Source organism: Lipomyces tetrasporus, assembly GCF_029532465.1.
Source record: "Lipomyces tetrasporus strain NRRL Y-64009 chromosome Unknown POJ06scaffold_1, whole genome shotgun sequence".
NCBI lineage: Eukaryota > Fungi > Ascomycota > Lipomycetes > Lipomycetales > Lipomycetaceae > Lipomyces > Lipomyces tetrasporus.
Window position 1 is genome coordinate 80,239 of NW_026611596.1, and position 25,090 is coordinate 105,328.

Sequence of the window (25,090 nt, forward strand, 5' to 3'; positions counted from 1 at the left end):
CGGAACTTATATTTTGAGCGATATGGTATAGTTACGCGCGAACGAAAATTAATCCATAACGAAAGTTATTATTATAGAATCCCCGAAAAACCATGAAACGAAACAGAGCAATCAACATCAACATCATAGCCATTGTATACGACCTAAAGAAGTTGGTGTCCAGCTGTGCAAGACGATGAATCTACTAAAGGACCTTTGTCAACCCATACGAGAAGTCAGCGGGGACCAATTAGCACAGTTAGTTACAGACAATAAGGCCATTGGCGAGTAGGAATTGGGCCCCGCTGACTTCGATTTCTCTATACTCGCCATTAGGTGCGTCTGATATCGTGAAAGGGCGGGTGTCATGATTGATATGGGCCCTTTGCAGATTCATCTTCTTGCGATCCAGAAGCAGATGCTTCTGGAATTTATGCGAACCCTTACCCAGATAGACGATATAACAAGGCTTGCGTTCGGGTGCCAACTTAGACCTCCTCATCTCAACATCCACGCCCGTGGCTGAGATGCCACAGCTGATTGCTAACTCCTTTAGGTCATATACAATTTTTTTATGCTCTTCCGTTTGCTGCAGAATTCGGTAATTGTTTTGTGCCTTCCGATAAGTGCCGTCACTGTCAATAAGGCCCGCAATGACGGCCAGACGAGTATCTTCGTCGGCAGTCATATATGACGACGGAATACCGCCGCTTTTGTTGTTCAATATGTCGAGCTTCCGGAGACCATCCAGAACAGGATTATATCTGAGCTGCGCACCACCATGCGGGCACGTGATCCTGTAGACGAAGGAATCGCACTTCCTAGCGTAGCCGTTTTCCAACCTCGAGCCTGCCTTGTGGTTCAATCTTTTTGCCAAACAGAGCTTAGGACCCGCATTTTTGACAGAACCGTTCAATCGGTCAACATACGATTGCAGCCAGGCGGCAATCTCAGGGTCCGAGGAGGTAATCCGGGTATTGTCAGCATGGCCATCTCCGAGCCAGAGTCCCAAAAAGTATGGGTCTACCGGTAAGTTTTGGGCCTCAGCGGATACAGTGGACGTATCGAATGACAGTGGAGCGCGGTGGAGCTTTAGCCGAGAGCGCTTGACCTCATTATTACAGAGTCGTCCATACTCCTCCAGTGTCAGGTTGAATTTGTCCCCATCTCTGACAATGAGAGGATCAATAACATCATGACGATCGCCACGCAAAAAGAAGAGCGCCCCCTGTGCCTGGCCCTCGGTATCGAAACGGGGCGCTACCCTTCGAAATCCTTTACAACCGCAGGCAAAGCTGTCAAAAGACTTTCCAATGGCGGCAAACCGAACCGCAGACTTGTCATCCAACTCCACGGACGAAGAGTCAGCATCCAGATGGAGATTACCGTCGCCCTGCAGCGTGAGCGTTCGCTCGCAGCGAGTAAACCATTGTACAGCGTTTATTGTCGTGCACAGACTGGGTGTTGTCATGGTCGCTGTAAGAGAAAGTCGAAACCCCGGAGCGCATGTGAAAGACGATTTTGCTTTCGAGTCAAATTCCGTATACGTGATCTTCTTCAGGGCACCAGTGACAGGTTGTGCAACACCGATGCAAGCGACTGGCCGATTTGCTGCATCGTAAAGGTAGTCGCCAATTTGGATATCAGAGACGGGCTTGACGCCAGTAGTCGTACGTACCATGGTGTCTGAGGCGAGTCCTTGAGATGGCATGTTGAGAACGTGGTCTTCACCAAGAGTTGTAATGACTACGTTTGTTCGGAAGCGTAAAGCCCGGTAGGGAAGGAAGGGGGAAGGATGAAGGAGGTTGGGCAAACTGGGGCAAGTATTTAGTCTATATGTCTGCGTTCTACGCGCGCGTTGCAGTTAGCGCTGAACCTCATTCCAAGTATTCGTACATAAGACGCAACGCCCGACAGTTGAGGCTGGCCAAAGTAAAGTGCAGACAGCGGGCTGACTGCTGTGGATTTGGCGGTACACAGATTGGGGGTCCGAGCGAGGAGAGCGTTTGTTGTGCTACCGCCGGCCGTGAACAACCACGCGAGGGCGCAGTTAGGGTTAGGGTGGGAGTCCACACAAGAAACCGCCGGCGGTCAACATTTGGATATTCTGCGCAAAAAACATGATGAAAATGAAAGCAGTCATGGCAAATAGCGCACCAATTAAAACGCGCTTGTGTCCGAACCATCCAACCAAGTAACCATTTGCAATAACGCCAAAGAAGCTACCGACGCCAGTAGCATTTCCAAATCCTGCCTGCCAAGCGGCACTCAACTGATAGCCAACCCCAGGAGTGTAAGTACCAAATTTTTGGGCGAAACTCGGATAGGCAAAGAAATTACCGATAAGCGAGGTATCATAGCCTTCCATAATGACACACATGGACACGACCAAGGACCAGACGATAGCCATAGGATAAGCCTTGATAGCTCTAAGGGGGGGCAAATGCTGTTCTACCTCGGCTCCGCTTTTAGCAATCTCTGTCAACTGATTGCTATACAAGTCCTCATTGAACCCATACGTGGACTTCGGCTCCAATGGTGTAGGCACAGCATCAGCGACGGAAGAGGCAGTTAAAGTATTCTTTTCCATTGTAATTGAGGAAGGCTTCGCGCACCAATGATTTGATGATGGAGGAGAAGATCGAATTAGGGGAGAGGTACGCCCGATATATACATTAGATGTTCTTGACGCTGCCATGCTTCATGGAGGAGCGAAAATCAGAAGGCCATTAATGGCTGATGATCGCATTAGCGCAGCCGCGCTAGCGGGGTGGCAGCACCGAGCCCATTTGCCAATTCGTGACTGCACAGTCAAGCGCTCGCACCGCAACCCCGTGGGGAACAAGCCACAGCTGTCGATGGGCTCAATTCGCCCGAAATATTCCCGAGGAAAACATTACCCTGATGCTCACCTTGCCCAGTTCCACTCTATTGTTGCCATCACAAAACACCGATTGGGTAGTAAAGACAGAAACAACCTTTAGCATTTCTACCGCAATAGACTGTGTGCATCCTGTGGACGGCAGGACGTTCATCAGCACACAACAGCCCCAGAACTGCGAATATTCATTGGAGCAACCGAGAAAAAATGATCGCCCGAGTGACAGGGCCCGTGGCGCAGCACAACAAAACCCTAACTGCTGGATTTCCGGGGATCTTTATTTCTTGCTCCACTTTGGTGCCGAACTCTAATCAGCAAAGTGCGGGGGCTGCAGAGATAGGAACATTTGGTGCCCATCCTCGCCATTCAAGCGACCAGACTGCAGAAGTTATCCGTTTGGCAACGGAGTCTTTCATCGAATGTTTATTCTGACAGGTACGCATAATCAAAGTGACAAGTAATGGATAGTCGTGCGCCTGATTGCGGGGCAAACTTCTCACTGAACTTAGTGGCAGGAGCAGACGAGGCGATAGCCGGACACAAGATTCGCTCATCATAGTGTTTGCCACGCGCCGGCCGCTCTACTCACCACTCTAAGAACAAAATTCGTCTAGAATTTTGTAAATACTAGGAAAGAAATCGACTCTAACTCCCAGGAATACTGCTGCCTGGGCCACTGCGATAATGGCGTACGCGCCAAATGAGACACACGACCTTGCTTGTCAAGACGCAAGCGCCTTCTCGACGCCGCAACCAGCCGTTTAGCTTTTCCAGACTGCTTCATCACCCAAAGTTGTACTCCTGACTCTGTAATTTCGTGCAAAACAAGATGTTGTAAATCGAGGGCGTCATGACTTTTTTCTTGCATATCATTTGCACATTATGTACAAAGTTGCCATACTGATCCTCGTGCATGCTGGACGGGGGGGAGACTGGGTCGGATAGTGGATTCGCCGGAGCTCATTCCAGACCCAATGTCCCTCGAGTGTATTTTGCCTGAGAGAATGCGCCATGCCGGGCAAGAAATTATGTCGAGGACTACTCGCCAGCTTACCACCATAGCCTGACAGATAAATTACACCTGTACTATTAAGTTATTCCAGATTGAACGCAATTCAAGACATCAGCATAAGCAGACAATACTCGTACAAGCAGACAATATTCGACAAGGCAAATAAGACTTAAGAAGCGACCTTGGAGGACAACAGCTGTGATCGGCTTGATTGACCTACTGCCCATTCTCTCAATCCTGGAACAAGGAGCTCTATTCAGTCTATACTTACTCTGCTAGCAAAGGTAATCGCAAGTTGATTACGTTTTTATGACCTTAGAGCGAAAGAACAATGATTCGACTAAGCCGTTCGCAATGACACCAAAGAAGCTGCCCACACCGGTAACTTTCTCCGCAACGCTCGGATAGGCCAAAAAGTTGCCAATCAGACTGGTGTCATAACATAGCCTTCCATGAATAACAGACATGGACACGACCAGGGATCAGAATACTGCCCACGGGTTGGCCCTGATTGCCTGCGAAGGCGCGAGGCGCTGCACCAGGTTTGGCGTTCAGGTTCAACTGCGCGCTGTACAAGTCCTGATTGAAACCATAAGTCGTGATTGGCTCCAGGTTTTTCTGCTCAGCTTGTTCCATGGTGAGAGAGAGTGTGTTGGGCAAGCGGATATTTTGCGAAAAACAGAATTTGACGGCGACATTGTCGACGGTAATACATACAAGTTCAGCGAAACTGCCCAAAAAATGGAGTTTAACGGGAGGACAAAGCTTGACAGTCGTCTGGCGGCGCCAGCGCTACGGGGTCAGTTCTGTGGTCTGGTCGACAGGATTGTTCGAGATAAAGATAAGCGACGCCAGTCAGTTTCTGGCCCCGGACGCGTGATCACGTTACTTCGCGAACACCCGAAGTAAACCCGAGCAATCGCGCTTCTAGAATGCATGTGATCACGTGCAGTCTTATTCCACCACAGTAACTTGAATTCGCCGCAAACGCCCCAAGCACAAACTCAATTTCGAGGCGCATCTTCTTGCTGCCGGCCGGCCGTCCTCGAAATATTTCCCCACAGCGCCCCAGCAAGTTTCCCCCGCGTCCCCACTCAAGAGTCAAGAAGTTCCCCCCGCATCCCCACTAAAGACTCAAGACTCAAAAGACGCGCAGACGCACGCGCACGCGCACGCACCAGCTGTCAAATCAAAGTCGGCTGCGCTTATATTGTAGTTTCTCGGGCGCAAATCGTCCTGGATAACTTCCCATGCAATCTTCCCATACAAACTGGCCACTGTCTTCCATTTACATGTCCAGTCGCAGTTTGCAATGGTTAGCGACGTTACTTCAACATCAACAAGCATCTGTTTTGTCCCTGCGCCAGGACAGACTGTCGTAACGTCGACAAAGTCGTTTGCCGTGTTCGCAATAGCTAGTCGGCCGGATCAACAGATCCAAGTCGCGGTCTCTGATGGATCGTCGAGTTGTTTCACTCTGGTTCAAATCCCTACCATAGGTGATGGGTACTATACGTATACGGCTTCTGTGGATGTACAACATAGGCCACTGAGCTTGAAGTACTCTTATGACTTTGATGGCGACGAGATCGCGCTCGATGGACATGCCACGGTACTTCCAAGAGCAGCGGAGGGTGCTGAAAAGGAATTCACTACCGTCATTGAACTCGAGCAACAGGACGACTTGGTTTCCGTCAAAATCCCCTGGATCAACCCTGACGATTGGCAGGGCTGGGTGTGGATACGACCTCGGTATGTGGGGCGGAGAGCGGGTTGGCAATACACGCTAACTGTCGACTAGTGCGACCTGGATTGAGCCCCGCTGGATGCACTTGCGTGACCTTCCCGATCTTTTCAGTGCTCACATGTTGCTCCTGCAGCCGGTCAATCCTGCAATCGACCCGTCCGCGTCGTTCTGCATATTTCCGTGCTCCTCCTCGCACGCCATAGTGCATGTGTCAGGAGCGCGCGATGGAGAAGAGCCGGGCGTGTACGCTCGAGTGAGAAGAATCAACGCCGGCCAAGCCGCCGCAAAGGTCTATGTTGTGGGCAAGATTACCGCAAACGAAGACGTGTATGCATCGGTGGACGCTGCCGTCGGCTTGGCCAAGACGCACTTGGGAATGGCCGCCGTCCCGTTTGTGGATCCGCCTGCTCAGGACAGGGGCACTCTGTCGCCTTTTAACCAGTTGGGATTCTGTACGTGGTCGAGCATCGGCGAGAACGTTCGTCCCACGCGGGCCAAGCTGGAGAAGCTGGTTCAGTCGCTCAAGTCGGCGCAAATTCCAGTCAGCTCGTTTATTATTGACGATGGCTGGCAGGATATTCGGTCCGGCATGAACGGAATAGCCGCAACGCGCGGCTTGTGGAGCTTTGATGTGTGGGACGGCATGGACGCTTCGTTTAAGGAGACGGTTTCCATAATCAAGGAGGGCTTGCCTACGGTCGAGAATGTTGGAGTCTGGATGACGTAAGTAGTTGCCGACGGTCTAGACACCGTGTTCTAAATTTGTATAGGCTTCATGGATATTGGAATTCGATTGCGTCTCAATCGCCCCTAGTTGCCAAGTATAAAATGCGGCCGTTCAAGCTCAACGCAGAGTTCCTTCCGGGCATTGCTAGCGACGGCTTCGACGACATTCAGACCCTTTGGCTGCCAGACGAACGGGATCGCGTATGGTGGCTTCCTCCCAAGGAATTGACCTATCAATTTTGGAAAGACTATTTCTCGGTCTGTGCCGATGCCGGGGTCACATTTGCCAAGGTGGACGATCAGTCGTTTTCTTCATTTTTGGCCGGGGAGTCGAGGGCGCAGAGGAGGCAGCTGCCTTATGGGATGGCATGAACAAAGCTGCCGATGAAGTGTTTGGCCAAGGTCGTGTGATTCATTGCATGGCCCACTACGAACGCACGGTCAATGGCGATATCGGCATGGGTGTTGCGACGAATGGAATGAAAGTCGTGTTCAGGAATACAGACGATTTTGGCCTGCCGCGGCCGAACGTTCACCGAGATCACATTCACTACAACCTGATGAATTGCATCATCACGTCACGCATGTGCCTCATTCCAGACGCCGATATGTTCATGTCTGGTGCACAGTGGGCAGAATACCACGCCGTGCTTCGGGCATTCTTTCCTGGACCGGTCCTGTTGTCAGACAGAGCGGAAGAGCATGATCTGAGCGTTATCCGCAAGCTTATTAGCACGACCACGACAGGCCAATTCGAGATTGTCAAGTCGCAGAATCCAGCAGAGCCGGTTCGGTCCCGGGTTTGGGAACCATCACTCGATTCAGGGATCGGGCCATCTATCAAGGCTTCATCATACTTTCCGGGGGCGAAATCTTCGGCGCTTATCATGTGGAGTTCTCGCGATGGCGCGGTCCAGCCGTCGACCGATGTCATTCTTTCTTCTGATGTTGTTGATGTACTCGGACTGCACATTCTGCCGGACACCAAGTATGCTCTGTGGTTTGCTGAGATGGAACAGGTTGTGCGGTTTGATGGCGGGATCGGGTCCGGATCAGTAGTGCCGCTTGCTGCAGTCAACCTGGCGCCGGGCACGCACGAAATTATCACTGTCGCGCCATTTCACAACCTTGGCGGGACCGAATTTGCTTGCCTGGGGTTGGTCGATAAATACGCAGGATTGGCTGCTGTGGCTGGTATCGAGACGCTCGAAACCGGCCTGAGGACGTCTGTCTTATTCGCAGGCAAGCTGGGATTCATTGTCAGGCCTGGTTCTGTCGGAGCCGGGGCTGTAAAAGTCTATGTTAACAGTGGCCCAGTAGCGTTCTCAATGACAGACTTGGACCAGTCTGGGGTTTTGATTAAGGTCGACCTGACAACCGAGAATGCACCAACGTCGGAGAAGGCAGTGTGTTGGACAGTGGATGTTGTCGTCGCTTGAGATTTCTTTTGGTAGTAGTGTTATATATTATCTAATAGATAAGTTAAGCAATAATTAGATGTTCAAAACTAGGCTCGATGATTCTGCCAGTTACCCTGTTGTTAACAAGCGGCTCTGTCCCCTCGGCTCCAGCTCGGCTAACTTGAACTGGGCGGCTGGCTTAAGGCACAAGGCACCAGGCACATTTATCCCCGATTCCTTGTCATCAGTGCCGCTTTCCAGTTCGGTGGTTTCTTGAACTATCACATGTACTCAATCCCAGCGTATGGCAATTATCGTCACTGTTATTCGATCGTTTCTTTCCAATTGATCCGAGAGTTTGCCTTCTTGATCATGATTTAAATACACACAGTCTCGGCTGATCGTCAGACTCCTCTCACTCTCAACAATTCTCAACATGTCGTTCGGTCCACAGCAAGCCGACTTTCCTCGCATCGGCCTTCCGGTCCCCAAAATGAGGCCTGCTTACGACGTCGTCGTCATTGGCAGCGGCTACGGCGCCGGCGTCGCCGCCTGTCGCATGGCTCGCACCGGTCACTCAGTCGCTGTGCTCGAAAAGGGCCTCGAGCGCTGGCCGGGCGAGTTCCCCGAATCTGTCTCCGACTCTCTTCCTGAGGTCCATGTTTCGGCTCCGGATGAGACTTTCGAGACCGGCAAGCGTAATGGTTTGTACCATCTTTATGTCGGCGACGACCAAAACGCGTTCGTCGGCGAGGGTCTCGGCGGCACGAGCCTTCTGAATGCCAATGTCGCCTTGCGGATGGACGATCTCACCGAGCGCATGGACGTGTGGCCTCCCGAGCTCAAGGCCGAGGGTCTGTCGAGGTACTACGACCGGGCAGAGAAGATGCTTCGGCCGACCCCGTATCCTGAGGACTGGCCCACGCTCAAAAAGCTCACGACCCTCGAGAGACAGGCCAACCAATTGGGGTCCGGCTACAGTGACCGCTTCAGCCGCACGCCAATCACGGTCAGCTTCAATGACGGGCTCAACGCGGCCGGCGTCTACCAGCACGCGTCCACACTGACCGGCAATGACTGCACCGGGGTCAACGACGGCAGCAAGACCACAACCCTTGTCACGTACATCGCGGACGCGTGGAACCATGGCGCGGAAATATTCTGCAGCTGCGAGGTCACTCATGTCAAGTATATCGAGTCAACCCAAAAATGGGTCGTCTTCTTCAAATGGCTGCAGCCCGGTCGCCAAGAATTTACCGACGACTTTGATACCAAGCCGTTCTTTGTATTGGCCAACGCTGTGTTCCTTGGTGCCGGCGCGTTAGGGTCGACAGAAATTATTCTTCGCAGCAAGGCAATGGGCTTGCCTGTGAGCGACAACGTCGGCCGGTCGTACTCGGGCAACGGCGACATTCTAGCCTTTGGCTACGACTTGAGTGCTGCCGAGTGCAACGCGATCGGAGTCGGTCCCAATGATCCTGCCAAGCGTCCTGTCACTGACCAAGTCGGGCCCTGCATCACCGGCGTTATCGACATGCGCAACAACCCGGACGTGCTCAAGCGATACGTCATCGAGGAGGGCGTCGCACCCTTTGCATTGTCTCCTTTCCTTCAGACCTTGTTCAATCTGACTCCGAACAAGGTCTCACCGTCCCAGAATCCTATTCAGGCCATTGTATCCCTAGCGCGTGTGCTTCAGAGCCGCCTCGGCGGTCCGTTTGTCGGAGCCCTTAACCGCACCATGATGTACCTGATCATGAGCCACGATGACAACCAGGGCATCCTCAGTCTCCAAAACAACAAGCTGCGTATTTCGTTTGAAGGCGTCGGAGACACAACCAGGGTCAAACAGTTGCACGAAACGCTCGCCAGCATGACAGTCCGGAGTGGCGGCACGTTTGTCCCCGGACCTTTCTACACTCCGATCGCAGGCGACGCACTCATCACGGTGCATTCAATCGGAGGCTGTGCCATGGGCGCCGACGGCACGACCGGCGTCACGAACCACAAGGGCCAGGTATTCAAGTATAGTGACGGCAGACGGAAGACCGACGTTCACACGGGCCTTTACGTCGTCGACGGCGCCGTCATTCCGACTGCCATCGGCGTGAATCCGTTCTTGACCATAAGTGCAATCGCAGAACGTACGGTCGAGCTCGCGGCCAGAGACCGCGGCTGGGTCATCAACCCGCGCATCATCACCCACCCGGTTGATTTTAAAGCGCCGGCTTACGCGCCGCCGCGATCGCAAACCGATCTCTATGCCATTCGCAATGGGTTCTTGACACCGGCGCCTGCCGAAGGCGGCATCGCATTCAGCGAAGTCATGAAAGGTCACTTCGGCACCGGCGTGACCAGCGAGGATTACGAGTTCGCTGACCGGCAAGGTCGCTCAAGTTCGACGGCCATGGACGTCTTCCTGACAATCATCGCTTATGACTTGCACGCACTGGTGTCGCTCGATGACCACTCGGCCGACATTGCCGGAACCGTCAGTTGCCGAGCCCTTTCTGACGATCCTTTGCTTGTCTGCGCAGGCAGCCGGTTTCGCCTTTTCACCCGTGACCTCAGTCATGTCAGCACAGAAAATCTTGCTTATGACCTGAATCTCCTGGCCACCGACGGAACAAAGTACAGGTTTGAGGGCCACAAAGTCGTCAACTCGACCGCCATGTTCAATGCGGGCCTTATGTGGAGGGCAACAACGACGCTCTACGTGACGGTCACGGTGGCCGAGGACAGAGGCAACCTCACAGCCGGAACTGTCACCGGACGGGGTATTCTCCGTCTCGGCGTGAGCGATTTAGTCAAGGAGCTGACCGGTTTCGCAGCCTGGGCTAACCTGCCCGAGAATGTCAACATACCGCCTCGGCTCGCCCGGCTCCGCCAGCAGCTGGCCGCGTTCAAAATCGGCGCCCAGTTTGTGACGTACTTTGCCGCGAACATTGCCGAGCATTTCCTGCCTCCAATGCTCCAGTACACTGGGGCTAGCAAGAGCACGACGTATCCCACGACTAGTACAGAGCATGTCGAATGGTATGCGTCGACCAGAGACGGCGGCCAAATACGCATGCACCGGTGGAACGCCGGCAGGAAAGGTCCCATATTGCTTGTGCCTGGAGCCAGTGTCACGTACGAGATCTTTGCCACGAACCTGATCCCGAGAAACTTTGTCACGTTTCTCACTGATCGGGGTTACGATGTTTTCTCTGTCGACCACCGCCTTTCGCCTACAATTCGCGCGTCCAAAGGTCAGATTGCGGTCGAGAGCGTTCGGTTTGATGTCGAAGCGGCCGTTTCCGAAGTCAAGCGCCGCACCGGCTGCCCAAACATCTCGGCCGTCGTTCACTGTGCCGGCAGTGTTGCAACGTTTATGGGGCTGCTCGACGGGACCATCACGGGCCTTGGCCATGTTGTTGCATCCCAGGTGGCTATGCACCCTGTCGCAGCCACTGTCAACTGGGTCAAGGCCCACCTGTACTTGGCACCTATTGTCAACCGCCTGCTTGGTGTTAAGTACCTCGATGTCCATAGCACGCCGCGTGGTCTTATGCAAGTTGCCATCGACCAGGTCCTGCGTCTGTATCCGGTCGGCCAATTCAGTGAGATTTGCGGCTCGACCGTGTGCCATCGCAGCAGCCTCTGCTTTGGTGTTTTGTGGCACCATGATAACTTGAATGATGCGCTGCATTCCAATCTCGACAAGATCATGGGCGGCGTGAACATGACGGTATGGGCTCTGCCTTTGTATTTGCCTTGACCAAAGCTGACTGGTTGCACAGACCCTCTTGCAGCTCATTGACATGACAATCCAGAAGGAGCTCCTCAACGTCAAGCGCGAGAAAGTGTACGTCACGGCCGACAACGCGCGCAGAAATTTGAAGTGAGTCCATTCGGCGAGATTCATCCCATGTTCTGGGAAGTTACTAAAATATCTAGCTTCCCGATTACTTTTATGCAAGGCGACAAGAACCAGGTGTACGCACCCGAGTCGACCAACGCCGACTACAACTTTGTGCGCGACGCGAACGGCCCGGATATGTATCGCCGCAAAGTGTTTCTGAACTACGGCCATCTCGACGCGTGGTTTGGTGCCGAAGCTTACAAAGTGGGTACCCCTGCTGCCCGTTCGCCATCTAGGCCTACTGACTTTTGACCAGGACATCTACCCTTGGGTCCTTGAAGACATCGAGTTCTGGGCAGACAGGAATAAAATCGGATACTTGGCCGTTCCAGTACCATCCAGTACCAACGGCGAAAAGTAATAGCACATGCCGAATTCCATGCCGCTGCGGTTGGGGACCCGGCAGAGCTCAGCCTCCATTTTGTTTTTGGTTACCTGTCTTCTTGCCGCTTTTGTGCTGCTATATATATTCTGCTTTATTTGCGCTTCCATAGTGACAGTTATGTTTTGAGGGCAGCTATTTCAGCAAGGGCTCCTCAGGGATTTATAATCAAGATATAGCCATTGCTTTCTAAACCAACCCCAACAAGGATGGACAAGTAATTGTAGCGTCAGTGTCTTATTATTATAACTAATTATACCTAAAATAGAGTCTAAAAACTAAATGCAACACGGTCTAGAAATGCACCAAAAAAACACTACGCCAAAACCCAATGCCAGTGCCGAATCTATAGGCTTCTATTGTCCCTCGTGCTTCCCATATTAATGCAAAAGTCGCGCCGAAATTAATTAGCGTACTTTGACCCGGATCTCAACCGATGGCCCAAGACCAACAAGACAACCGGAATCAGCACCATCAACAAGGCAATTCCAGCCAACAAGGTCGAGCCCCAGGCAACCGGGAACCGCTCCCCTCCGAGGTTAACAAACATGGCCTTTGCAAACAGCGGGAAGGCAGCGGCAAAGCACGATCGGAATAAATCGTTGCCGGCGAACACGGAGGCCAGGAAGCGCGGGTACGACATGCCAAGATAGTTGAATACGACTTGGAAGACCGTGTAGCCGCCCAGCAGAAAGAGACCGCTCGCGATGATGGGAACGATCCAATGCACGGACGCGGTCGACGACCAGCCAAACAGCAACAACGATATGGGCAGAATCGGGGCGGCGAAAAGCGCGATTCGGAAGATAGCCTCTGGAGGTGCGCCCCTCTGGAGGCGCGGGGCCAGGTAGAAGTACATGGCAGAGCAGAACGCGATCGCAGCGACGGTAGCACCGATCATGATTCCGAAATAAGATAATCCCGTCTGGATGAGGTTGAAGTGATGAATGCCCACAAAGACAAGAGGGAAAGCCTCGAACCAGGAATACATGACTGCGTAAATGAGCGCCGTATAGCTGTTGAGAAAGAACACGCCCGGCTCCGTGAACGTGATCACAAACGGACGAACAAAAGACTCGTATGCAAACTCGCGCAATGTAAAGTTGGCGTACTCTTGCTCAGCCTTGGTCGTGTATCTGTTGTCGCCCGTCAATAGTCGAAGTCGGCGAGCCCGACGTTGCAGGATCGTTGCTTCCGAGGTCTCGGGAAGGAGGAAAAGAAGGACGATAAACGCCAGTCCCGAAATCCACGACAAGGCCCAGAAAGTCCAACGCCAGCCTAAGACCTGTGCAAAAATGCTGCCCAGGAGCGGGCCAAAAACCGGACCCAAGACCGCAGAGACCGACCACAATGCCAAGCCGTATGACAAATTATTCATACTGACGACGTCACCAATTGACGCGCCACCGTTGGCGAGAGGGGGAGACGACACAAAGCCAGTGATAGCGCGTACGGCAATGAATCCGCCAATGTTCTTGACTAGTGCGGTTGGGACCTGCAGGACAACAAACAGAAGCAAAGACGGAATATAAACCCAATTTCGGCCAATCAAAGGTGCCTCGGACAGTGGAGCAAATATCATTGGGCTATTTTCTGTTAGCGGACGTTGAGCACTCCACCCAGACTACCAGACTATTCGACATACCCAATGCCATATGCCGCCACGTAAACCGCAAGAGGAATGAGCGCGACGACACTGCCGACGTGAAATTCTTCCATGATCTGCTCAATGCCAGGGGTGTACATAGCCGATCCGATATAAACCGAAAACGTGAGAAAACAGATTTCAGCTAGGATGAGGAGCTTCTTCATATCGGACCAGTTGCGAGGATTCTCGGGATCATCCGGACTGTACCAGTCGACAACGAAACTAGCGGACAACGTTGATCCTCCTGATGACGACGAATAGTCGCTATCAGAGTCGACTTTCTCTTCGGCTAGCTTTAGCGTGGATTCGAGATCATTGGACATGGGAACAACGCCGTCTGCGGCACGGACTCCAAACGTAGACGGGACAATGAACCCAGGTTGCTGGTCAGGATACTTCAACAGACGACCACCTGAGAGAAGGTGGATGATCTCGCCGCCGAAACTTGCACGAATGATGTCCAACATTGTCTTTAGATTTGAGAGGTGCGCGCGCAAAGTATGCGATGTGCGTGATGGAGACGCCTGGACTGCTCAGCAAGTCGATAAGAGCCATATTTAAACTAATTGCAGCAGAAGGTGTAGACATGTCGAGTGAGTAGCTGTAAGCGCAGTCACTAGCCGATGAGTAAGCCATGTTGGTTTTGTGAGGATTCGGAGTCGCAAGCAGAATAGAATGGAAAAAGTTGCTCCGGCTGGAGGAGGAGTGCGGCGGTGGGAACAATGGATAAGCTAAACGACGTCATCGTGGCGCCCGTTTGCAAAGAACACCGGACCAACTTTGTGCGACGCTGACTCAGGGCCCGTGCGGCGCATGCGCTTGCTTACTTAGCACACCGAGACCAGATGCCCTTCTACTGCAATTCTATCAGTTTCAATGTGCGAATATCAGCAATGGAATATGGAGTGCGTTGCAGAAAATCAGAGAATTGCGGACCTAAACTCGTCAATTGGGCGGTTTAGAGTAGCATAATCTGGCGGCTAAATGACTATGTTGGCCACGATAACACGGAACAAATAGTGACAAGCCGTCACTCTTTGTTAGGTGCAGGAAGAACTGTCAGACACAGTCCGGTTGACGTCATTCTGACCAAACCATCAGTGTTTTCGCATAGCAGCCCCGACGGCTTACACAAGACAGGCCAATAGATTTCTTGCAGGATATTGTATATCTCATAGATTTACGGAATTTGTATCAATTTGCTTAACTCAATCTTTCCTTAATCCTAATTAGTAATAGTTAACCCAAGTGTAATTACTATTATCTGCCTGATCAATGATTCATTGTAACGAACATATATAATAGCCGCGATTTTGTTCAACACTAGCCAATTACTGTAACGTTATCTTGCCCATGACCAGGGCACTATGGCACGCCAAGCTGTGGTTCATCGAGTCATGACACTTTTCTGCTGCAATCTACGGCTCGGAATCTAATCAAGCCGACTGCCCGCCAACAATAAACTCTAGTCTAATCTTTTGTTCTTCCACGTGTAAACCTTCGTCTTCAGACAATGTCATAATTACAAAAGCACATTTAGTTAGTATAACTGACGTACTTCATAAGCGAGCGAGCCACCCAGGCGAGTGAGCCACGCCATAAACGTAAAACTGCGCACATACGAATTTATGGTTCAATACTATAGTGACGGTTGTGCGTGTCAAGATGTTAGCACTTATTTGTCCCGCCACCGTAAGTGCATTGGTTGAGAATTGAGATATAGTGATGATTTTAGAATAACTATGAGTAAAATTAGAGATATTTCTTTCACTCACATCCCAACCACTCACGGTTTCCATCTAGCACATGACTGTTCATCTTGCCACAGACCTGAATTCGTACTCGTGGATAAATCTAGCATAAGACAACGGGCGATGCGGTATTGATCTGCAATCCATATCACCCGCCACGCGCTGGCGCCGAGTTCTGATTATTCTCCGACATTCTCACCGTAACCCTGCTAAATTGAGCACACAGTAGTGCTAGCATGGAGAGTTTTCGAAATATAAAAATACATACCTTACCTCGCCAATTCCTGCTCCCTTGAACGCCTCCGTACTTCCTGCCTATTTAATAGACGTGTCGAAATAGAGATTGAATTCTATGGTCTCCAGCAACAAGCCTATGACTTTAATTAACATCCATGAACCTGAGAGTTAGGTGGCTTAAATCGCCGAATGGCACAGGAAGCTTCCATCGGCCATATACACCGAATACAGATGAGCTGTACCTGCAAGTCTTCTCAACCTCAACTCCCCGGCCATATCGCGGACCATCATGCGCCATAGTAAATTTGGGCCCGTCGCGACTTTGCAGGAGAACAAACCAGGCTGAAAACAAATTTAAGTAAAATAATTCAAAAGATGTGAAGCTCTGTAAATAGAGGATGATTTTCTTAATAAAAATGATATTCGATATCCTGGATTTTCGAAATGTTCATGCGACGCATGATTACATCGTAACAAGATCATTATTTAACTGCGAATGATGCGTTAGCCACCTAAGTGTGCACACAGCCTCCGTTTGTCCATTTTTCGTGCTACTAACGGATAAGGTCCAGTGCAAATAAAGATCATGCCAGTAATGGCTCCTTTGCAGAGTACCTCGTGTTAAAAGGCTATGTTTATTATTGCAGCAGAAGGTTGCTTCACCGCACTATCTATCTAGGACTGCATTTACCCCGATGCTTTGCTTCCTCATTTCAATTGCGGCACTCTTGATCATCCCAATCGCTGCATGCTTGCTGGCGCTGAATACAGCGACGCGGCGAGGATGTTCTAGATTCCCGTCACATTAATATCCATAAAGTAATCGAATTCGTTGTCATCAGTCTCCAGATCTCTTCGATCCCTAGGTTGTGGGGCCCACGCCTGCGATATTGGCAATTCCATCAACCTTGGCGAACCGTTCCTTCATCGTTTGTAAGAACGATCTTGTAGCTGACCGGTCGGCAATGTCGTGGCCGAGCAATAATGAGCAATAACCCTGCTCTTCTGCTCTGTGTCGAGCTCGCAGACCTCTCGTTTATGTCGCAGAGACCAAGCGATGCTCCTCGAGAAAGTAAACGCTAGACCCATTGCGGAGGCGCTTCCTGTACCCAGAAGATTCGAAGCCATCTTGTGGATCCAGACCGAACGTTGAAAGCTGCTCTTCGCGTTTGACATACAATATAGTCCACGATAGCAGAAGAAAGAGAGCATGATTGGTTAATAGGAGATTCGATGAGATGGATTGCGGGCTGGCATGCACGATATTATATCCCACATGGTAGTGCTCTGGGAACGCTTCAAAGTTATCGGGTTCATTGCCTGAGTTTCTGGTGTCTGACGCCAAGTCCGAACTTCGTCATTCCTGACTTGTGAGAAATTTCTATACCTAGTCTCCTTTTTGGATTTGGGAACGGCGCTCTGGACGGATAGCTCTATATATAATCAGCAATATCTTTTGTGCAAGCGATGGTACGCCAATATTGCAACCTCCAAGAATTATCCTTGTTATAACATTAAAGCCTGTTTGGAATGCTATAAACAGGTCGCGCTGTTATATTTAAATGTTGAGCTTTATCTAGCTTAGGTCCAGAGACGGATGGTAGACCCAATTCCCTATAACACTATAACACCCTTGCTAATACCGGGATTCTCCCTCGGCGAAATCGGTCTGTCGTACACTAATGCATTGCTATCGCTGATTGATATTTTCCGAGAAACCTTCGTCAGGGATCAAATCACGGCAAGCTCAGTGGCGCTGGATAAGCAGGCTGCACAAAGGCTCAATGCTCGCACGTCTCAGCCACATGCAGCAATCCCAGTTTGGGTCCACTTTCGTTTCCCACGGTGTGCAACCTACTTCGATCATATCAGCATGAGTAGTGACGCAGGTGGTGACTCCCTTCCGCTCGCAAATGAGAATAATCAATGCCTTATTTCCATTTCGGTGGAACCGATGATGAATCAGCTGGAGGTGCGGGGTCCAGAAGACGATTGGACAGGCATTACAAGCACAGCTGAGCGGCGGAGGATACAGAATCGGTTGCATCAACGAGCTTACAGTATGTTTTACAGTCAGGTGACCGCATAGTCCCGTATCTATTGTCATTGAGATCTCAGACGTGGTTAACTAATAGTCCTCTGACTTTCAGGGAGGCGCCAGCGAAAGACGGACCGCGTTGATTCAACTGCTCGACTCTCTGAGCACGTGTACGGTACTGGTGTTGCTCCTGATTTGCACAATCCAGGACCCTGTCCAGATCCTGCACTCCGGAATTCTGAAGGTTCCAACTCTCTGGTCCAGTTTCCAGAGGTGAGACCCAGGCAACGACAGGGCACGCTGTGCAATTTGAATCCCGCCGTCGCAGAAATAATCATAAATCATTACGAGATATGGGCTCGACAATGCTCAATGCACGGCTCGCCAGATGCCGATAATCTCCTTACGCTTGTCCAGTTCAACGTCTTCCGGGCGCTGGTCAGAAACAACTGTGCACTTGGTTTCAACATGGAATGGTTGAAATGCGATGCTACGTCTCCTTTCAATGCAATGAATCAGGAATATCTTGATATCTCCCGCCCACCATCAGCGCTCCGTCCAAGTGCGCTCCAGCGCACAGTTCCCCATCATCCTTGGCTTGACCTTTTCCCTTATCCGGTAATGCGGGACAATATTCTGCTTGCAGGAGAAGATTTTGATGATACAGAGCTTTGTATTGATCTTGTGGAGTTCTGCAATGTGGCAAGCCACGGTGAAAGAACTGGTCTTGTCGTCTGGGGCGAACCGTCTGACCCGTATAGCTGGGAGGTCAGCGAAGGGTTTGTGAAGAAATGGGGCTGGGTTATAAGAGGCTGTTGGGAATTATTTATGTCGACGAATTATTGGCGCGAAAAGCGTGGGGAAAAAAAATTGTTCTGGTAGTGAACTAGTCATATCACGACGAAGACCGCCAATACTGTATTTTACAGATACAAACGGCTCTTGTAAACTTCCGATGCCTGATATGCATATTACACAAGTTGCTTTCCCGCAAAGAAGATCCTAGTGAAGGCAATAATAGCCGCAGTGTCATTCACTTAGCGATTAGTTCTCCGCATCGGCGAGTGACTTCAATACATACTAAGTGACCGCACATACGTTCTAGCTCGTCGAGTCATTAACTGCAGCTGTTCAACTGTTTCCTTTGGGTGACAGTATGGAAAACAAATCCTTTATTGACAATTTAGTTAGGGATCGACTTGAATAATATCCGGGCTTATTTTCCCTTATTCGTATTCGTATCCGCAACGAGACAAAATATCTCTATCTCGTATCTGTATCTATAATTAATAAATTAGCTTAGCCTTCTCCGTATTCAGATTCGTAATATTCCGTATCCATGGGTAGTTTCAAGTAGAATGGCATTTCCGGAAAGGATCGTCAAGATTTCAGAACCGCTAGATTCTTACACATTCTTAATATGGTAAAGATACAGAAGCTCTAGGTACTGGGCTGCCTGGATTAGTCGACCCGGGGAAGATGTTTTCTGCTATGGAGCATTTCAGGAGAACTCTGTTTTGAAACGCAGGATTCTATATAGACAAGATCCGATTTCGGGCATCGTACGGGCATCGTACGGGCATCGTAAATCCGTCCCCAAGAATCGTAAGTCGCAACACGACATGGGTTTTGGAGTTGTGGTGCTACATAATTTTATTAGCCAGTGGTTGAGAATGTGACAAAGTTGATGAAGGTCTGACTATGGAGGATCTACTTTCAGCTGGCCAAGAGGATATTGGGGACATCCGACTAGTGTCAATAAGTCTAGATGCCAATCATTTGCAGGAATTCCTGGAAGATGGAACAGCTAGATGGTGAAGTTTAGATTTTTCAGCATGCGCTGAAGAAAACAAGAAATTGACAGAAATTTTTAGCTGCGTTTATCGTACAGTACACGGGCCAAGTCTGTCCATGTAACTTATTCTTGCTGATTTGCTGTTGCGTTGGTCTTGTCGAGGGTGATTTGTTAAATTTTATTTGCTCGTAAGTGGCTGGTCAATGAGCTATAGGTTACACAATTTACTTGCTTCTAAATTCGGTTAATGAGTGGCATTTCATATACATATGGATGGGCGTCTTGTTCCAAGACCATGCTCCACTACGCTACTATCTCGAATGCGATTATATTACCTGTCATAGGCGTTAGATCAGAAGGCGTCCAAGGATGAGCGCTTGTGTGAATCGTAGCAGACAACATGATAAGAGACCTAATGGCCACAACATGCCCGTAGTCCAAAGTAGACCGCAAAATAAGACGGTTTGTGTTGAAAAGACAACTCAATGCACTGGTTAGACGCCTCATAAGTATATATATGTGATATGTATTATGCCCTTTTGTTATATCCTCGGCCATATCTACTGCAAACATTTGTCGGCCATGATTCCATAATTCCCTCAGGTAGTGTGTGGAGGTTCAGACATTAACTGGAAGTTAATAGCTGATCTCCTTCTACAGAAGCAGTATCACATAAAGTCTGGCATATCTGAAGATCTGGAATTCAGGTTGCTGTCATTGTATCGTTGCTGCGTGACTAAGAGCGTTGTCAGGATTGGGGTGGTTCTGGCGATTCTAATCCTATCCCAAACACGGGCCATCACGACAGCGTTGTCGTTAAGTGACTAAGTCATACCTTGAAGCAGATCAGCGAGTTCGGTTCAACCGCGGGAGAGTGCCGTTTCCCAATTGTCGGGCAAATATGACGTTTTCGGGAATGCTGATAACGAAATTTTAAACGCGTAGAGCTGGCGTTGAGGCTGTGTTTGTGCTTGCCTAACCCATTTTGCCACGAGATATGGCACTAACTAATTTGTGAGGCTGTGCATCTAATACGGTATAGTCCCATGCTTTGTTAGACGTCGACAATAATTGGTTTGATATGGGTTAGGGAAAATGGTCACAGGTCGAGATACCACAGTCACATATTTGCACCGTCCACATTTGCCAAGCCGTCGTTAATTTGATATATAATACATTCGTTCCTATTTGACGAACACTTCTCCCTCTACAACAGATAGAAATATTTCACAATTTACTCACAACGCAGTGACAATGACAAGCGGGACGAGGTTGTCGACAGATCAAAATAAACACGACGGCGAGGCGTCTTCAACGGGCCTCGAGCTGGACAAGTCAGCTTATCCGACCAGGGTGGAGCAAAGTTCTGTATCGACTAATGCGAGCGTGTCGCACGCAGCAAGAGGCGATGTCGAAAATCCGCGGTTTTCCGCTTGTTATGGTCGAGACAACGATCCCTTCCAGCTTTCGTCAAGGCTGAAATCGTTAAGCGAGATCAATGTTATAAAGGCCGGTAACAAGAGTTGGAGGCAAGCACGACACCGAAAAGGACCAGCATTGAGCGACTCGCAGAAAAAGTCGAAGCTCAGGGAGTTTTATAAGGAGCAGAATGAAAGGATCGAGCACTTGCTCAAGCCAGTAGATGAGCACCTGCGTGAGGCCGTGGACAAGAAGGACGAGACCCAGCTACGACAAAAGATCGCTGTCCATGGCAGTTTCGCGGCTAATATTATTTTGTCCGGCCTGCAATTGTATGGTGCCATTTCATCCGGTTCGCTCTCCCTGTTCACAACCATGGCAGACTCTGTGTTCGACCCGTTGTCAAACGTCACGCTGATACTGTCCAATCGCGCGGTAAATAAGGTTGATGCTCGCAAGTTTCCCTCCGGAAAGGCCAGGGTCGAGACAGTTGGCAACATTCTGTTCAGTTTCCTGATGTGTTCAGTATCGTTCATTCTCATTGTCATGTCGATCCGGGACCTGGCAGCCGGACCGGGAGAGGGCGATAACGAGTTGCACTTGCCGTCCATAATCGCGGTCTCCGTCGCGTTTGCGACAAAGCTCTGCTTGTTCTTGTATTGCTGGGCACTCAGGAACGTATACTCCCAAGTCAGAATCTTGTGGGAGGACCATCGGAACGATCTTTTCATCAACGGATTTGGTATCCTTACGTCTGTTGGTGGCGCCAAGCTCGCATGGTGGATTGATCCAATGGGCGCCATCATTTTATCGTGTTTAATTTCAGGTCTTTGGATGCATACGGCATATGGAGAGTTTCAACTTCTTATCGGCGTGACTGCTGACGTTCCAACGCTACAACTAATTACTTATGTGTGTAAGTGTCTTACCCATGTTCCTTCCCCGTGTGGTTGATCTGTCGGTCCCTTCAAGTTGTCACAACTGTCGTTAACAATGTTCTCTCACAGCGATGACTCATTCCCCCTTGATCTCCCAAATTGATACCGTACGTGCCTACTATAGCGGCCCGCGGCTTGTGGTCGAGGTGGACATTGTTATGGACCCGAACGAGACACTGCAAACGACACATGACGTGTCGGACTCGTTGCAGACAAAACTCGAAAGCTTGCCCGACGTCGAGCGGGCCTATGTGCATGTGGATTATGAATCAAGTCACAAGCCGGTAAGCCTGGTTTGCAACCTTGTTAGCTAGTTTCCTGCGTACTAACCGCATATTGTAGGAGCATTTCGTGAAGAAGGAGCTGTGAGGTCTAGGTTGGGAGCCATTCGACATTTTGGGATTATGCAGTCCTCGCTTTTACATATTTGTGTCGCTGTCTTGGTATGCCAAATAGCAACCATTGTTGTACAGCCTGTTCCGTCAGCATGCGTTATGAAGTTCACTTCGTTACCGTGGGCTTGCCCATTATTTCTTAAATTATTAGCATGCATTCATTGGTCGTACTGGAGTATACCGATATCAACTTTCTCCATGTCTTCCAATCCATGCAAAGTATTGGTTGCTGTAAACTGTATGCCAGTAACGTGTCTGTACAGTCAACTGAAAATTTTATATTAGTCCACGGATCGGGCTCTTGGCCGTGTGCTTGTATAACTTTTGCGTCGACCCTCATGATTCTAATACTCTCACGTCCCAGCCTGTTCACTCATATATAGCCGCACAAGCATAATATTCGAATAGCGATATCAAACACAAACTGTATTGTAGTGTTAACATTCATCTCAGAAAACCCCAAAATATTATTTTAGGCAAAGTAGGCATTTGCAAACTACTTCGTATCATAGGATTGACCACAGGACTAGCAAATAATAATTCGACGGAGCAAAGGAGTATGAATGATCGGTACTACGCATGGATAACGCTTAACACAAAATCAGTCAGAAGCCAGATGGCAACACATTGGGGTCAAGTCTGTCTATGCCCCACTGTATCATTGAATCTCACATGCGCTGTTAGAAGGGCTCCATTCGCTAGCAAATGCTGCACACGAGCTGCATCAAAGTGTATAAGCATCGCTTCGTTTCCCTGGATACTCTCGTCACCAGAACGAAAAAGATCTGTAACAGTAAGGCCCATATTAGCGTCGGTACCATGCAACAGCATTTGCCCATTCTCCGACACGTTCTATCGCGATCTTATTAGTGCGTCATATTATATGCTCGCCATTGATATCACATACAGTTCTTTGGGGTGGGCCAGCCTGATCTCGCCTAAATACCTCGATAAATGCCGTATCCAGTCTCCCAAACCAGTCATGCCCATTGTAGCTATAAGGTCCAAATGGCTGATCCATCTTTGACGCTGCGGAGTGTTGCAGGCTATCATTCGACGAAAGTGCATTTGCCGACCGCTTCCTTGTTTTTGCGTATTGATTAGTTGAGATTGACAGATCATTGTCCGGCGAGTCCCGCTGTTCGCTGGCACGCGTCATTCGCTGCCGTAAAAACAGGACGTTTCCAACGCGTCAACGACGTGTGTTCACCGTAATCAACACCGTAATCAATGCTCATTTGAGAGCGCGCAATCATTGTAAAATTGCATAAAGCGCTACGACTCGTGTGACGTCAATCTTATGCGATTTCGATCTTATATTATAAGAATCCCAGTCACACAACGTTAATCCTTGCCCATGGAGATATCACATTTATGCCTATTACACCACCTCAGTAGCGGCGACAGCTACTATATCTTCCTCAAAATATCTGTCTATATCGGTTCGCTGAGCTTTTCGGGGAGCCAATTTTGAGAGCATGCGAGACTCTAGATTGGACTTCTCGGCGATAATTATTGACTCGTTACTATCGGGAACCTTTGGTGGATATTCTTTATGCAACTTGGCTTTCATGGCCTTTAGAATCAAGTGCGCATCCTCCTCGTCTTCCAATTCCGCTTTAAGCAATTCTGCTTTCAACCGAGGATCCAAGATCAAGGAAATGTAATAAGCATCTTATTCATCTAGAAAATCGTAGTACTTATGGTACTTTTGCAACCCACTTGCCACTGCAGACGCAATCCCTTCTTCTAAGTCTGCAAATTCTCCTTGCTTTGTGGTTGCATTCTCTAGCAAATCATGCAGCTCGTAGTATATACCAATGCTCAAGCTAATTGAATGCCCTTTGGTAGAGACCAAGTTCGTAAACTCTTCGAAATTTTCCAAAACTCTTTCAATTTGCTCAAGATGCTGCCAATCTAATGACGTAAACGGAGGTAAAAGACCGGTTGTATTGAGGTAATGTCGGATCTGTTCTTTTGTCGATAATCCATCTCGAAGCATACGATATGTCGAATTCTGTCAGGACCCTAGTGGTGGCGGTCACTATACTATGCGCAGTGGGCCATAATCAATTCTAAGATTGATTATCGTGGTCTTTTGGCCAAGTTGGTACCGCCCCAGCGCGAGGCCCTAAGATTCGTAGGAACTCACCCACTAGATCCTTACAATTTCCATCTGTTGTCGACGTCGTACCGTATGTATTTATCTGTTTAACCCGTGAATGGAGCACAGATTCTTCCAACCTTCTCGACGCTGTGGCGTTCTAAGAATCCAGAGGCTTAGGATTCGTAGCCTAGATAAAGCTGAATGAGAGTCGATGTGCCTACCTCTAGCCATTTCATCGCACGCCTCATTAGCACTGCTCGTATCTCTAGAATTCAGCGCCTTAAGGATATCTTTCACAATCAAGTTAAGCACATGGCCAAGCAACTGATAAAGCTCTCGCGACCTCCAAATCGCACATCCTCGCTTTCTTCTTTCAACATCAAGCCTAGATTGTCGACGAAGGTGTCATTGTTACTAGCATTGTCGGTTGTAACAGTGATAGCCTTCTTCGTTAAATCCAACTCTTCGAAAAGGTCGAATACGATCTGCTCCATGTTGTCACCACTATGAACGCCAATCAATTCCTCAAACTCTAGCACACACTCTTTATATTCAAAGTCTTCCGTTAACCAATGCCCAATTACTCCTAGGATTGCTTTCTGGTTCTGGCTCGTCCAAACATCCAAGGACAGTGCTATCGTGCTACACCTTCTATCTAGTTCTCTCTTCAAGTTCGCCCGGTATATCTCAAACTCAGAGTCGATTCTTCGTTTCAATGTCTTGCGTGATGT

At 49.6% G+C, this 25,090-nt stretch overlaps 9 protein-coding genes across 9 annotated transcripts; 5 read left to right on the plus strand and 4 right to left on the minus strand.

Annotated features, from left to right (window-relative positions):
- Window positions 1-167: 167 nt before the first annotated feature.
- POJ06DRAFT_495 (uncharacterized protein) lies at window positions 168-1,862 on the minus strand. Its single transcript, XM_056191124.1, has one exon. The coding sequence runs from the start codon at window positions 1,688-1,690 to the stop codon at window positions 239-241; it is 1,452 nt and encodes a 483-aa protein (XP_056046859.1). The 5' UTR covers window positions 1,691-1,862; the 3' UTR covers window positions 168-238.
- A 173-nt stretch (window positions 1,863-2,035) lies between these two features.
- On the minus strand, window positions 2,036-2,569 carry POJ06DRAFT_234434 (uncharacterized protein; the record flags this gene model as incomplete). Its single annotated transcript, XM_056185788.1, has 1 exon — window positions 2,036-2,569. The coding sequence occupies one exon, from the start codon at window positions 2,567-2,569 to the stop codon at window positions 2,036-2,038; it is 534 nt and encodes a 177-aa protein (XP_056046860.1).
- A 1,768-nt stretch (window positions 2,570-4,337) lies between these two features.
- POJ06DRAFT_272144 (uncharacterized protein) lies at window positions 4,338-4,969 on the plus strand (the record flags this gene model as incomplete). The annotated part of the gene is made up of 1 exon (XM_056189550.1): window positions 4,338-4,969. One exon carries the CDS (start codon window positions 4,338-4,340, stop codon window positions 4,779-4,781), a length of 444 nt encoding a protein of 147 aa, XP_056046861.1. The 3' UTR covers window positions 4,782-4,969.
- Window positions 4,970-5,184: 215 nt separating this feature from the next.
- Window positions 5,185-7,784, plus strand: POJ06DRAFT_279212 (glycoside hydrolase superfamily; the record flags this gene model as incomplete). The annotated part of the gene is made up of 4 exons (XM_056189793.1): window positions 5,185-5,624; window positions 5,674-6,342; window positions 6,390-6,636; window positions 6,681-7,784. The coding sequence occupies 4 exons, from the start codon at window positions 5,185-5,187 to the stop codon at window positions 7,782-7,784; spliced, it is 2,460 nt and encodes an 819-aa protein (XP_056046862.1).
- Window positions 7,785-7,983: 199 nt separating this feature from the next.
- POJ06DRAFT_520 (uncharacterized protein) lies at window positions 7,984-11,771 on the plus strand. Its single transcript, XM_056191159.1, has 2 exons — window positions 7,984-11,475; window positions 11,528-11,771. The coding sequence occupies exons 1-2, from the start codon at window positions 8,182-8,184 to the stop codon at window positions 11,630-11,632; spliced, it is 3,399 nt and encodes a 1,132-aa protein (XP_056046863.1). The 5' UTR covers window positions 7,984-8,181; the 3' UTR covers window positions 11,633-11,771.
- A 538-nt stretch (window positions 11,772-12,309) lies between these two features.
- POJ06DRAFT_525 (major facilitator superfamily domain-containing protein) lies at window positions 12,310-14,427 on the minus strand. Its single transcript, XM_056191168.1, has 2 exons — window positions 13,677-14,427; window positions 12,310-13,617 (listed from the first exon to the last, which is right to left on the minus strand). Exons 1-2 carry the CDS (start codon window positions 14,144-14,146, stop codon window positions 12,435-12,437), a joined length of 1,653 nt encoding a protein of 550 aa, XP_056046864.1. The 5' UTR covers window positions 14,147-14,427; the 3' UTR covers window positions 12,310-12,434.
- A 3,113-nt stretch (window positions 14,428-17,540) lies between these two features.
- Window positions 17,541-18,587, plus strand: POJ06DRAFT_190692 (uncharacterized protein; the record flags this gene model as incomplete). The annotated part of the gene is made up of 2 exons (XM_056184812.1): window positions 17,541-17,727; window positions 17,818-18,587. The coding sequence occupies 2 exons, from the start codon at window positions 17,541-17,543 to the stop codon at window positions 18,585-18,587; spliced, it is 957 nt and encodes a 318-aa protein (XP_056046865.1).
- A 2,257-nt stretch (window positions 18,588-20,844) lies between these two features.
- Window positions 20,845-22,226, plus strand: POJ06DRAFT_175531 (cation efflux family-domain-containing protein; the record flags this gene model as incomplete). Its single annotated transcript, XM_056184723.1, has 3 exons — window positions 20,845-21,835; window positions 21,927-22,141; window positions 22,200-22,226. Coding segments are annotated over 3 exons (1,233 nt in total), but the record flags the coding sequence as incomplete, so codon positions are not given.
- A 485-nt stretch (window positions 22,227-22,711) lies between these two features.
- On the minus strand, window positions 22,712-23,510 carry POJ06DRAFT_646 (uncharacterized protein). Its single transcript, XM_056191323.1, has 2 exons — window positions 23,160-23,510; window positions 22,712-23,104 (listed from the first exon to the last, which is right to left on the minus strand). Exons 1-2 carry the CDS (start codon window positions 23,409-23,411, stop codon window positions 22,886-22,888), a joined length of 471 nt encoding a protein of 156 aa, XP_056046867.1. The 5' UTR covers window positions 23,412-23,510; the 3' UTR covers window positions 22,712-22,885.
- Window positions 23,511-25,090: the final 1,580 nt, after the last annotated feature.

Excerpts from the sequence above, each read along its gene's own strand:
- POJ06DRAFT_646 (XM_056191323.1), bottom strand. The coding sequence starts at position 23,411 with ATGACGCGTGCCAGCGAACAGCGGGACTCGCCGGACAATGATCTGTCA. Across the intron at positions 23,105-23,159 it reads CTGGCCCACCCCAAAGAACT|AACGTGTCGGAGAATGGGCA; the intron begins GTATGTGATATC and ends AGATCGCGATAG.
- POJ06DRAFT_525 (XM_056191168.1), bottom strand. The coding sequence starts at position 14,146 with ATGTTGGACATCATTCGTGCAAGTTTCGGCGGCGAGATCATCCACCTT. Across the intron at positions 13,618-13,676 it reads GTGGCGGCATATGGCATTGG|CCCAATGATATTTGCTCCAC; the intron begins GTATGTCGAATA and ends AACAGAAAATAG.
- POJ06DRAFT_520 (XM_056191159.1), top strand. The coding sequence starts at position 8,182 with ATGTCGTTCGGTCCACAGCAAGCCGACTTTCCTCGCATCGGCCTTCCG. Across the intron at positions 11,476-11,527 it reads TGGGCGGCGTGAACATGACG|ACCCTCTTGCAGCTCATTGA; the intron begins GTATGGGCTCTG and ends CTGGTTGCACAG.
- POJ06DRAFT_495 (XM_056191124.1), bottom strand. The coding sequence starts at position 1,690 with ATGCCATCTCAAGGACTCGCCTCAGACACCATGGTACGTACGACTACT.